Consider the following 13280-nt stretch of genomic DNA (forward strand, 5'->3'; position numbering starts at 1 on the left):
ATTTAGCAAGATCTATTGCCCAGGGTCATAGAGCAAATGGCAGAACTAAGATTCATTTCTGATTATTCCAGAGGCCATGCTCTTTCCCATCATTCATTTGGCCTTGATTTCTTACCTATATTCTACCTGGTTACCTTGGTTAGTACAGCAGGCTTCTTCTAGGGCTCGGTCTGCCTAACTCTCCCTAGGTCTTCTTTCCTAGGATGGAAATCTCTTCCTCACATATTCCACTTACAAATTCCTTGTGTTCTCAGTAATTCCTTCCTGACTTTCAAATTGGTGTGTGTGTGTGTGTGTGTATGTGTGTGTGTGTGTGTGTTTGTGTGTGTGTATCCTCTGGACATCATATTGAGAATAATCTAGTTGTCCAGGATATTTAAATGCATATTTGTATGTGAATCTGTCTTTTTATTAAGCACATTTTCATTATATAAAGTTGAAAGGATTCTTCATGTATCTGACCTGTAGAAAATGCACTCATAGATTTGGAGACTCTTTGCCATAAGTCAGTGGTCCTCGAAGGTTTACAGTCCACAGGTTGACATCACTTTGTAGTAACAGTGTATCTTAATGGCAGAGAGCTAGGCTCAGAAATCAAAGGTACGTGGGCTCAAACCTGTCACTCTGAGCTCTCTTGGTTCCGTGAGCTTGATTGCGAATCTTCACCACCGCTCACACAACCATGTTTTTTTTTCCTGAGGGTTGTTGTAATATTTAAATGAGTTTAGGCATATAAATAAAGTATGTGATACATATTATCAGGGCAGCAACTTCCCATGGGAAGTTCATGAGAAGTCATGGTTTATAGGTTAAAAGGCAATACAGACAATTATGTACCAGCTTTGACCATGTCACCCTGAATACTGGGCTTATTTTGTAACACAATCTAGAATTACAAGTTCTATTACTTGAATTGTCTAGATGGTGAAGAAACCTGTAACCAAGTTACATATTGGTGGTGCATACATCATTCCATCGAGGTATCATTCCTCTTCTGCATCTCTTGTCAGGGCCTATTGTTTAGAATCTAGGCCAAATAGTAGGCCTTATTTAATGGTTACACTTGATAGGCATTGTTCTAGAAGTAAGCTTTGAAGAAAGTTTTCTTTTCTTCTGGTGACATTATAAATTAAATATAGGTCCAAGCTTAGTTTTCACATGATAGTAAGTTGTTATGGTTGGAGAGGTGATCACACAGGTCTTTCAGTTTCAGTCTGTTCAGATTATAAACCCTCTGAACTGCAAGTGAGTTCAGTATTTAAGAAGAGAATTAAAGCAGAATGTTGTAATAGCTTTACAAATTTATTAGCCATGCTGGAAAAACTGGCTCTGTGTCCCAGAGCTGGTGAGTTGCTAGTGTCGTAGATGTAGGTCTAGTATCCACTCATATCTCATGGATTATGATGGATCTGGAGTAGCTTGCAATAAGTTTTATCAACTGTAATTTGTCCACCTTTTGAGTACTGCCCTTTACACCCCCTGCGCAGTCCTGCCAGTGGTAAAGGGAGCAAATAATTCAACACAAATTGATCTCTTGTTTTCTTTCCCTCTTATTATCTTCAGGATGAAATCACAGCAGATAAAACTCTCCATCCATTTAAAGTGTTGGAGTACAAACTGATTAGAACTTCTGCTGCATCCTAGGCTTGCAGACTGTCTGCTAGCTCTACCCAGACTACTCAGACTTACCAAGGAGCTGCAGTTATTAAGCAACTTTCTACCTCCTCTTCTGGTGCTGCCTCTCAGTTTCTGCTAATTTGTCTCCAGTGACCTGAGTTTCTTCCATATTCCTTTGTTTCCTTTTGCTTCTATAAACAACTACCACACATTTAGTGGATTAAAACAACAGAAGCTTATTATCTTCTGGTATTTGAGGTCAGAGGTCTGAAGTGAGTTTTACATGGCTAAAATCAAGGTGTCAGCAGGGCTGACACCCTGAAGGAGGCTGTAAGATTCTTTTCCTTATCTTTTCCAGGCTGTTCTTGTTCCTTGATTTATCACTTTTTTCCCTTGTTTCTGTTCTCCCATGGCTGTCCCTATCTGACCATCCTGCATTTCTCTTTTAAGAATCCTTGGGATTACACTGGACTCCCTGGATAATCTCTCCATCTAAAGGTCCTTAACTTAATCCTATCTGAGAAGTTTCTTAGCCATGTGAAATAACATTCACAGATTTGGGGGACTGGGACTTGGATATCTTTAGGCCATAATTCAGTCTGTCACACATCTGTCTTATGGAGGACTGTTTAAAGGAAAAGAAAGGTTTTGTAGTACATTAGGAACATGAAAGAAAAAAGAAATTTGGTTCCAGCCTTGAACCTGACATTACACTCGTTGTTAGCATGAATAAAGCATGTCACTTCCTGAGAGAATGGTACAGTTGGGATTTTGGATTCACTTAGTAATATCCCTCACAGTTATAAAATTGTACAACTTAACAAGCTTATTTGTATTGACATATAAGTGACTTGGAGCAATTTTGGTGGGGATTAAGCTTTTTTTTCCCCCAAAGAATTGACTTTATATTAAAAGTAATTATTTATCACATTTGATGAAAGAAGTATTTTCTTTAGGAAAAGAATCATCTTCAAAACTACTGGAACCACAACATGTAGGCAACTTTGCTCTTCCTCCATTGGAAGGCTAGTCCAATGTGTGGCCTCACATACCTGAATATGGAGGCCAAGGTTTCACAGCCAGTGGTCCACAGATCATCTACATTAGCTTCACTTGGGACCATTATTAAAAATGGACATTTCTGGTCTCCAAACTCCCACCTATACTATAGGGCTGATGATTGGCTTATGTTAAATGGCTCAAAGGGAATCATTTGAACAACATTTGAGAATTACTGAAAAATAAATATAACTGGTTATAGCTTGTAGCATTATAAAATGCATACATTATTAAAACTGGGAAGATTTATCCCAGTTACTCCCTTTTTCGACTTCCATATTCACAGATTTCCTAAGATTTCTAAGACTTAAAGGAATAAAATTTCTTGCTCCAAATCCAACAACTACTTCAAGGTAGAACTAAAAGAACAGTGAGTCTCTTTATTTCATGTTTAGAGTTCATTGGCAGGGGTGCTATTTTTTTCTTCTGGAAAAAAATTTTTTTGACCCTATTACAACTTTTCTTTAGATATATAGTAATCACTAGTTTTCAAAAGGGTCTTGGTCAAAAAGACTGTCAATAAAATGACTATGAATATTATTTCAAAGTGATTTCCATTATTGATGTTAGGTCCTTATTCACAAAAAGAAAAAGAAAAAGTTTCTTTAAATAACACGTTTTAAGACTGGGAGTATGTGTTAGAGCTAGCATGAGTCTGAACCCCAGAAGCACAAACACACACCAAACAAAAAATAGCAAGCAAAAGCTATATGTATTTTAAAATTTTTGATCTATAAAATGTTACAAATAATCAAGTATATCACAAAATATATTTCTATTTTAAAACCTAAAATATTATACTTGAAATGTGCTTCTTTGATATTAACTACATAACAATGTATGTCCCATACATTATTTCACAAATCACAATCTGTCATTTAATCTTATATTTAAATCCCCATTAATTTGAATCTTATAGATCAGAAATGTATGCAATTACCTATAAGCAGTAGATGAAAATAGATTAGAAAGGAATGAGACATTTCTGGGTGTCGTCTTAACGTGGATTTGACTTTTGAACCATGTTAATGTTTTACAATTTCCTAAAGAAAAAAATAAATCTAAAAGGATGGGGAAAACTCCCAAGTTAAATTGTCCGAATACATTTAAAATTTATAACCACAAAGAAAATGTAGTTCAAGTATTTTTTTGTATATGGTACTCAATTTTATCTTCTCAGTGGAATGTTCTTATAAAACAAAATTAAACCAAAGAAATGTCAATTTTGTACATTTCTTGTTGGAAATTATATAGGTATGGTATTAATGAATTTGTGTATTATAGTATTAAACAAAGGAGTAAATATTTTTATATTTATATTTTTCATTTATGCTTTATTTTCTAAATTTATTTATATTTTTAAATTTATGTTCTGAGAAAACACTGTTCTCACTGTGATGGAAGGGAAATAAACTATGGAATGAAGAAGAATCCCCTTCTTGCACGTATTAGGATGGATCTGTGTATATATTTGAGTGTGTCTGTGTACATTCTCTGTCCAAGGAAATCAAAGGGCCCAAACTGGACCATTTGAACTGGAAAGAATGGTGACAATAATGAATTATTAAATATTTTATAAAAGGAATGCGAGTCCACAATGATGGAAATTTATATATACTGTATATAAATCTCAACCTTTTTTCAAAATGTTTGTGTAATATTATATTTACAGTGTATAGATACATATGTATGCATATGTATCTACTTACACTGTTAAATAGTTTCACTCTTATTATAACTTGTATTTCCTATAGTCATGTTGTAAAGCAATGCATATTTGTAAATTCAAAACTGAATATTATTTGGTATATGTGTAACTTTTCTGGATGTAATTTGCTTGGCAGTTTTTGTAATTAATTCTCAACTGTGACCTATTTTAAAAATACATAAGTAGTCATACAATTTTAAAATCAGCAAAGAGTTTAGGGAATTAACAGTCATTCATTTCACAAATATTATTTAGATTTTTACATGTGAGGGCTTGTCCTATGTAGGATTATAGTGGAAGTTGTGCATTTGTATTATACACATCTCTAGGGGGCGCCATTGGCATAGTGGTTTTCAAAGTAAAAGTGCAGCCTATTTGTTTCAACAACCTGATTCCTGGACATACAATGGCGAAAAAGGCAAAGTCCTAGGCCTCTGAAACATTTCAGTCTAGAGAAAAGAACTACACATGAGTAAGCAAATATACAACAGTTATTAAAGTAACATGACAGTCCTTATAGGAGTGCATGAAAGGGAACCCCACCTCAGACTTAGGGGATTAGGGGATGGAAGAGATTTCCTGAGAAAATCAGTTATATATTTGCCGAGGTCTGAATGAAAAGTACATTCTGGTGAAAGGAAAAGAAGGAAAGAGAGACAAAGAACGTTTGGGCAGAATTTATTGAAAGTTCTTCAAGGTAAAGGGAAAGAGGATGGTGCTCAGGAATGAAAGTGGTCCTGTTGCAGACAAAGAATTAGTAAAGTCACACTAGTGACTTGACCAGTGTCACTGCCTTCTCTCCTGATTCATTCATGAACATGTTAAATTATAGCATATTTATTCACAAGTATAAATACATACCCTTGGAAAAGCCCTGTCGATATTTATGCTATAGTTAACTACTCTCAGATGCTTTCTCATCCGAGGCTAGAGATTGCTGATTCTCAGGTGGCAGCCCCTGTGTCCTGCTCATCTTTTCGTATCCCACAGCGCCTACTTGTTGACTTGCACATAGCCATCCTTACAGATGTTTTGGGTGTTGAGGTCGCACATCAATGTAAACAACTGAGGTACAGGTGGTCCTGGTCCTTGACTTATAACATTTCGCTTAATATTTTTTTATCTTCATAATGATGCAAAAGTGAGACATATTAATAGAAACCATATTTCGGATTTTTATTTTTTTCTTCAGTAGGCCATATGTGGTATGACATTCTCTCCTAATGAGGGCAGTGGCAGTGAGCTGCAGGTCCGCCAGCCATACAATGATAGGGGTGACCACTGACACTCTGCCATGTGTTGTATTGATAAAATGATACTGTAAGTTGGATGAATTAAATGCGTTTTCACCTTGAGTTCATTGGAACGTAACCCCATTGTTAAGTCTAGGACCATCTGTATAAATAACCCAGAAAGATGTTTCATCCTGGTTTGAGGGTATCTTTTTAGTCAGAAGCTATGTGTGAAAGCATACTCGTTTTCTTAGTGGTGGCCTATTTCTAGTCTCATTTGCTCCTTGTTAGCAATCTTCTTGTGGCAATCAACTCAACTCATCTTACGTCAAACAAAATCAAATTGATAAAATGACATGAGTCAATCTTGAGAGTGTTAAATATATTAAGATATATTATGTTCCCATTTATAATAATGTTTATGTAACACCACATTCATGTAATCAATTAATGTATTTCATTATTTTGGCTGTCAAAATAGCAGGGTAATTTGTGGCTAATGGATTATCATGTTTGCTTTTGTTTTTTGTTAGATTCATGAAATTTTCAGGAGTTAAATTTACTCCTGAGGGGAGTTCATGAAGGCCTGTAGTGGACTGTGATTTGTCCTCAGTTTTCAGCTATTTGTGCTTGACAATATATACTTAGTTCCTTTGTTCAAGTTGGTTAAAAGCAAAATTTGTGATTTTAATCTATATTATCATTTCTTGTCATGGTTATCTTGAGAAAATCTGTGTTATTTCTATTTTATTTCTCAATACTTTTCTTTTTTAATTTTTTTTTTGTACCAGGGATTGAACTAGGGGTGTTTAACCACTGAGCCACATCCCCAACCCTATTTTTCTTTATTTAGAGACAGGGTCTTACTGAGTTGTTTAGGGCCTTGCTAAGTTGCTTAGGCTGGCTTTGAACTCAAGAGCCTCCTGCTTCAGCCTCCTAAACTGTTGGGATTACAGGCATGTACCACCGCACTCAGCTTTCCCAATATTTTTATTACTTGTTATTGGAGGTTGTAGTATAATGGTTCAACTTTTGTGTTTTTCTTTTTCTTTTTGCTTTCTTTCTTTTTTTTTTTTTTTTTTGGTGGTGCTGGGGATTGAACTCAGGGCTTTGCACATGCAAGGTAAGCACTCTACCAACTGAGCTATATCCTCAGCCCCGGGTTTTTCTTTTTTTTTTCTTTTTTTTATAGAAAATGTAGATTTATTTGTTATGTTATTACAAAGACAAAACAATTATCATTAGAAGTACTTGGAGGACTTTCATTTCAGTTCACTGTTCTGTTACAGAAAACTAACCTAAGAGGGTGGAAATTAAATGATATAACCTAAGAGGCTATACAGGGTAGACTGGTAAAAGAGGGCAGAAGGAGCAGAAGGTAGCTAGAAACATTCTTGTCAGTGGCAGGATCTGTCGCTAGGATATTTCCCAAGAGGCTACTACAGAGGCCTGAATTAATTAATTTGGCCCCCAAATCAGTAAAAGACTCTTGACTCCGTGGAGAATAACAAAGGCTGATCCCTCTGAGATATTTGCCTTTTCTTCCCACACTCCAAGCTCCTGAGCATTTTTACCACAGGCCTGCTACCATACAGATGATTCATACAGCAAAGGCAGGAATTATAGGCTTACTCATAGGGTACCTAACACAAAGTTTTGGGGTAAATGATAAACTACAAGTACCCCCTTGGATGAATTAATTCACCTTTGTTAATAAAGTTCGTAGTTCCTTCTGCTGGTGACAACTTGCTGTCTCAGTATAGTCTGTTTTGAGAAAGAACTAGTTTAAGAGTTTTGGAGAAGGAAAGACTTTCATCAACCCCACTCCAAAGTGGAAGAGGCACCAGGTTCTCTCCTAGTTATAAGCAGAACTCTAAAGCAGCTTAAATCATTTTCGGTGATCAACATCCGCATCCTCAAACTGTCCAGCAACTGTTGGTGTGGTCTCCACCTCCATGCCATCTTCATAATCTCTTACTGAATCTTCCCTCCGGACCCCAGCCATGTTATACTGGCTGCTCACAGACTGAGAAAGCATTCCTTCTAATCTCTCCAGTGTAGCTTGCCCTTCTGCTGTTAAATGGGATAGTCCTTCTTCATTGGTATGAAATGTAGGAATATCCCCTTGCCCTTGTTCGTGTGCTTCCACATCATATTCTTCTCCATCATAATCATCTGAGTCTTCGTCCTCAGGATCTGGATGCAAAGCCTGGCATTCACACATTGCAGTGAACCTCGCCTCCAAAGCTGATTTATCACTAGGCACAAATCTAAATTCAGTAATAGGTTCAACATCATCATCACTGTCTTCCTCCTCTTCATCAGCAAGAGATTCTTTTGATTCTTCTCCAAATTTGGCATTCACCATAACATACAAATGCTCTCGAGGATAAGCATTTAGGTCCCTGGACACCGCATGTAAACTAATGGTGGGGTATTCCAGTGAGAATCCTAATCCAGAACCATCTAACCAAGACAGGCGGCTCTCCGCGATGTAAAGAGTGCCGTTACCGAGGCCCTTTCCGTTCAGCACGGCCTCTGTATCTGGCTGCTGTTGCCGAAGCCCCTCATCCTGCCCCGGCGGCGGGAAACTCTTTAGGAAGCTCATTGTACCCGGGAGCATCGAAACAGAAAGCTAAGACACAGCAATCCGGGTTTTTCTTTTGAACTGGCCATTTTGCTCAATTATATTATTGTTCTAATCTTTTCCTCTATATTTTACTATGAAAATTTTCAAATGTTTTGAAAACTTGAAAGTATTTTTCAAGGAACATCTGCGTACCCAACATTTGGTTTCTGACATTAACAGTTTACTTGTTAATCCTTTTCAGTTGATTTCTTATTTTTACTTAATTTTTTTTGGATTTTCTAGACAAACAGCTAAGTACTAGGTAAATAATCAATTTTTACTCTATTTATCAATATTATACCTCTTGATCCTTGGCTAATTTAAGAAATGATTTTAAAATAATAGCCATCATTGATTTGTTCCCATGAAAAAAATTTTGACCAATATTGAGGATGGTTTGACATTGATACTCTTTTTCACATTAAAGAAGTGTTCTCAAAGTATAAAATGTCTTCAGTGGGGTAGATAACTTTGTACATTTATTGATAATCACAGCTTTTCTCCTTTCATTTTGCTGATCAACTGATTGCTAATTAGTTGATTAATTCATTTAAGGAATTCTATTAAAATCTGATGTTTTTAATTTTAATTTTTAATTCTATTAAAATCTGATGTTTTACTGAACATATAGTGAAAAAACACCCCAAATGTCCCAAATGTCCTTGAGAAGTTAGGAAACTTCTTAAGGATTATAATCTAGTTGGGTTGGTGTAGTGAGTTATGATAAAATGGGATCTACCATTAAGATGTCCTGTCATTCATGACACAAACTTACTTGGTATTAATATTTTATTTTTAAGGATGTGGATGTTTTAGTATGTTTGGGCTGCTATAAACAAAATAGTATAAACTGGGTAACTTATAAACAACAGAAGTTTATTTCTCATAGTTCTTGGAGATTGGGAAGTCTGGTCAAGGCAGATTTGTTGTTTGGTGAAGGCCCACTTTCTGACTTGACCATGGCTCCTTCTTGCTGTGTCTCCTTGGTAAAAGGGTGGGGGCTTCTTCTTGGGCCTCTTCAAAACACTAATACATTCATAACAGCTCTACTCCTGTGACTGAATTACCTCCCAGAGTCCCTGCCTCCTACTGCCATCACCTTGGGTGTTGGGATTTCAACATTCAAATTTCATGGGGATACAAATGATCAGATCAAGGTAACAAGTGAGTTTTTTTTTTCTCATATTTTACTGGGAATCATTGCAATTTTAGCAAAAATTTTTTAGTAATTTTATTTTGTTTTCTTTTTGTTGAGTTTTCCAGATACTCATACACAGATTATGCTTGTTTTTATCATTTGTCAGTCTATGACTTAAAACATTTGTATGCATGAGAGTTATCTGTTTCTTGAAGATTTTAAATAATTTGTTGATGCAAACTCCTAAGTTAATTCTTTTTTATTTTGAAATAATTTGCTTTCATAGAAATTCATAATTTCACTTTTATTTTAAATTTCTTCATGTGGAGCTACATAGAGAATTCTCTAAATCTTGAAATCTCTACTGTAGGTCTGTCTCCTTTTTTATTATTAATTTGTAATATTTGTAAAATGAAAGATCCATCTGCTTCTACACTGGACAAATACTGTATCCTTACAAGAGGACTGGTGGTATGTTTTAAATAGCCTCTTAAGAGCATATATGTTTGTTTCTATTTGTATAACAAGAACAGAAATATGTATTATTTTTTCTGATATTATAAGTAGTAATGCATTATGAAACAAGTAATATTTTGGTAAACAACAGACCACATATGTGAAGATGGTCCCAAGAGATTTAATTGCCTAATTATGTGGCTATCTTTGTTTATGTACACAGTAGGTCAAAGGGGCAGAGTGGATTAGAGGTGTGGTTGCCAAGGGATGCTTCTCCTAAGTGAAAGGAAACTATGATAGAAGTTTGCAGTCTCAAAAAGTCATTCCCTTTCTCTCTCTACCTTCTGATCATGTGGGAGTGAACACTGAGGAACTAGAAACTTAGCACTCTGAAGATCAAATATAGCCTTTATCTTCAGAAGGAAAGAAATAATTTCTTCCTAAACAGATGAAAGTTTTTCACAGAGAAAAACTGAAGTTTGTGGGAAAAGATTGCATTTACTTTATAAAAAATTATTAACAGTTGAGGTTTAATGTCAATCCCTATGATGATTGGGACCACATATGTGGGATCAGCATTATGAAACTTTAGTCCTATCAGAATCATTTCTGAACTAGTTTGCTATTTTTGCCTATACCTCTCATTTTGAGAGTAATAGCAAGAGTAATGTATGAATGTAATGCAATATGTTACATAGGGGACCAAGGAGCTGTTGTAGTGGTTTTAAACTTTTATCATTTATCAAAATCATCTTGATTGTTTGTTAAATAAAAATTCTACTTCTCTTCCCTCAAGCTATTAAATCTCTGATTTAGTTGGTTCTAGACAGGGTCTTGCCAGTTTTAGGTGACGTTGATGGTACCCCTCCGGAAATCACGCTGTAAGGATTAGTGTGAAGTCAGCTGGTGGTTCAGTTGAACCTTGCTTAGTGAATTATATGTTGACTCTTTTTTCTCATGTATGTGTTTAAAGATTTTGATAAGATCCAGCTCACTAATTCCCAAAATGTAGTGAAAACAGCAGTCACCTTACAAATTGTTGAGGTTCTGGTTCCTGGGGCTCATCTCCAGATGTTATAATTCAGTGGACCTGGACTAGCCCAAGCATTTGAATCCTTAATACATTCCACAGGTGTTTTTGATCAGTTGGTCAAAGGACTATGGTTTGATTTAAACCTGTATTGTTGTCATATTTAGAAGTTTCTACTTTTTTTACATCTTGCTCTAAACTGTTCTTTTACTTAATGATATCAGTAGTACTTACAGTGATGCTGACATATATATGCAAGATGTATATATATATAAACACTCACATATATGAATTTCTGTATATAAAGATACACACACACACAGGGTTGAAGAAGATGATGACTGTCTTTCATTCTTACTTAGTAAAGCCTAGCTATTTATTCTCCATATTCCTATGGAGAGTATATGCAAAACATCATTCTAAAACAGTAATCTTATCAGAATTAAAAACATAATTTGTAGTGTCCTGGAAGGCATCAAATTTATATGGCAGAGGGGCTGTGGTTGTGGCTCAGTGGTAGAGCGCTTGCCTAGCATGGGTGAGGCATTAGGTTCAATTCTCAGAACTGCATATAAATAAATAAAATAAAGGTCCCTTGACAACTAAAAAATGTTTTAAAAAATTATATGGCAGACATTGCAATACCAAACTTTTGTATAGAGAAAATGCAACTCAGAATGTGTGGGCAGGGAATGAAAACAAAGGTAGAAGAAAAGAAATAACCACTCTATGTACATAAATAGACAAAGAAAAAAAGTAGACATAGAATCCGTTTCTTTGGACCACAAATCCATAGTTGAGAACATTCCTTTATTTTGTCAAGTAGATGTTTTAAAAGTTTGAGTTGAAATTGAATTGCTGTATTTAACTTAGTTCTCTCAATATAACACACCTTTAAAACCTTGGGGTAGTGGGTCCTTGCTTCAGAGCATCAAAGATCTGAAGTCAGGATTCCACATTAGAAGTTAAGTCTAACCTAATAACCAATAGCAAAGTGAAAAATGATACAAGAAGCCAAATCAGTCACAATTTTGTGAAAAATGAAAAATTATTTCCTAAGCTCACCAGTGCAATCACCAAGAACAGGGGTAACCTTCTGGTGGGACCATTTGGCCTATTTGTGGAGTAACTTGCAATAAAATCTGAGACGAGGAGGTAATCATGGAAATTGCTTTAATGACAATTTTTTTCTCCAAGGTAGTCATTCTATTATTAATCTTCCCTGAAAATGTTGATTCTGCCAAGATCCCAGTCATTTTATAGCACATCAGTGATTTTGCATCAGGCCTCTGTGATGATTCACTTTGTTTTTCTGATGAACATTTTATCTGATGTGGAAAATAGTAGTGTAGCAGACAGGTTCTCATGTATACATCAGTGTAACCAGTACTCAGATCAAGACAGGGTCATCACCAGCACCCCACAAGTTTCTTTCCTGTTCCCTCTAGTCAGCAACCTACCAAGAGGGCATTATTCCACTGACAATCCAACATGGATTAGTTTGTCTGTTTTATTCAACTTAGCATAAATGAAATGACAGAAAGTGGATTCTCTTGTATTTAGCTCTGTTAGCTAAATTTTATGACTGCAAGATCTGCTCCTGTTGCTTCATGTTCAAGGGTTTATTCTCATTGCTAGGTAACACACCACTATTTGAATTTTACAATCTATTTAATTTATAGTTTGTGCTGTTTGGATAGTTTGGGGGTTTTGTCTACTATTAAGAGTACTATGATATTTGTTTTTTAGGGATTGGCTAGCTTCACTAAGCATAATCTGCTCTAGTGCCATCCATTTCCCTGCAAATCCATGATTTTGTCATTTTTTAGTGCTGTGTAATATTCCATGATGTATAAATGCCACATTTTTTTATCCATTCATCTATTGAAGGGCATCTGGGTTGGTTCCACAGTCTAGCTATTGTGAATTGTGCTGCTATGAACATCGATGTGGCAGTATCCCTGTAGCATGCTCTTTTAAGGTCTTCAGGGAATAGTCTGAGAAGGGCAATAGCAGGGTCAAATGGTGGTTCCATTCTCAGCTTTCCCAGGAATCTCCAAACTGCTTTCCAAATTGGCTGCACCAATTTGCAGTCCCACCAGCAATGTACAAGTGTACCCTTTTCTCCACATCCTCGCCAGCACTTGTTGTTGTTTGACTTCATAATGGCTGCCAATCTTACTGGAGTGAGATGGTATCTTAGGGTGGTTTTGATTTGCATTTCTCTGACTGCTAGAAATGGTGAGCATTTTTTCATGTACTTGTTGATTGATTGTATATCCTCCTCTGAGAAGTGTCTGTTCAGGTCCTTGGCCAATTTGTTGGTTGGGTTATTTGTTATCTTATTGTCTAATTTTTTGAGTTCTTTGTATACTCTGGATATTAGGGCTCTATCTGAAGTGTGAGGAGTA

At 35.9% G+C, this 13280-nt stretch overlaps 2 protein-coding genes across 6 annotated transcripts in view; one reads left to right on the top strand and one right to left on the bottom strand.

Annotated features, from left to right (window-relative positions):
- Positions 1 to 13280, top strand: part of KCNN2 (potassium calcium-activated channel subfamily N member 2) — a 439076-nt gene that overhangs the window by 33202 nt on the left and 392594 nt on the right. The window lies entirely within an intron of this gene.
- LOC308650272 (methylosome subunit pICln-like) lies at positions 6804 to 8241 on the bottom strand. The gene has a single exon (XM_081296318.1). The coding sequence runs from the start codon at positions 8237 to 8239 to the stop codon at positions 7505 to 7507; it is 735 nt and encodes a 244-aa protein (XP_081152444.1). The 5' UTR covers positions 8240 to 8241; the 3' UTR covers positions 6804 to 7504.

Source organism: Spermophilus citellus, assembly GCF_964194105.1.
Source record: "Spermophilus citellus genome assembly, chromosome: 1".
In the NCBI taxonomy this organism is placed as follows: domain Eukaryota; kingdom Metazoa; phylum Chordata; class Mammalia; order Rodentia; family Sciuridae; genus Spermophilus; species Spermophilus citellus.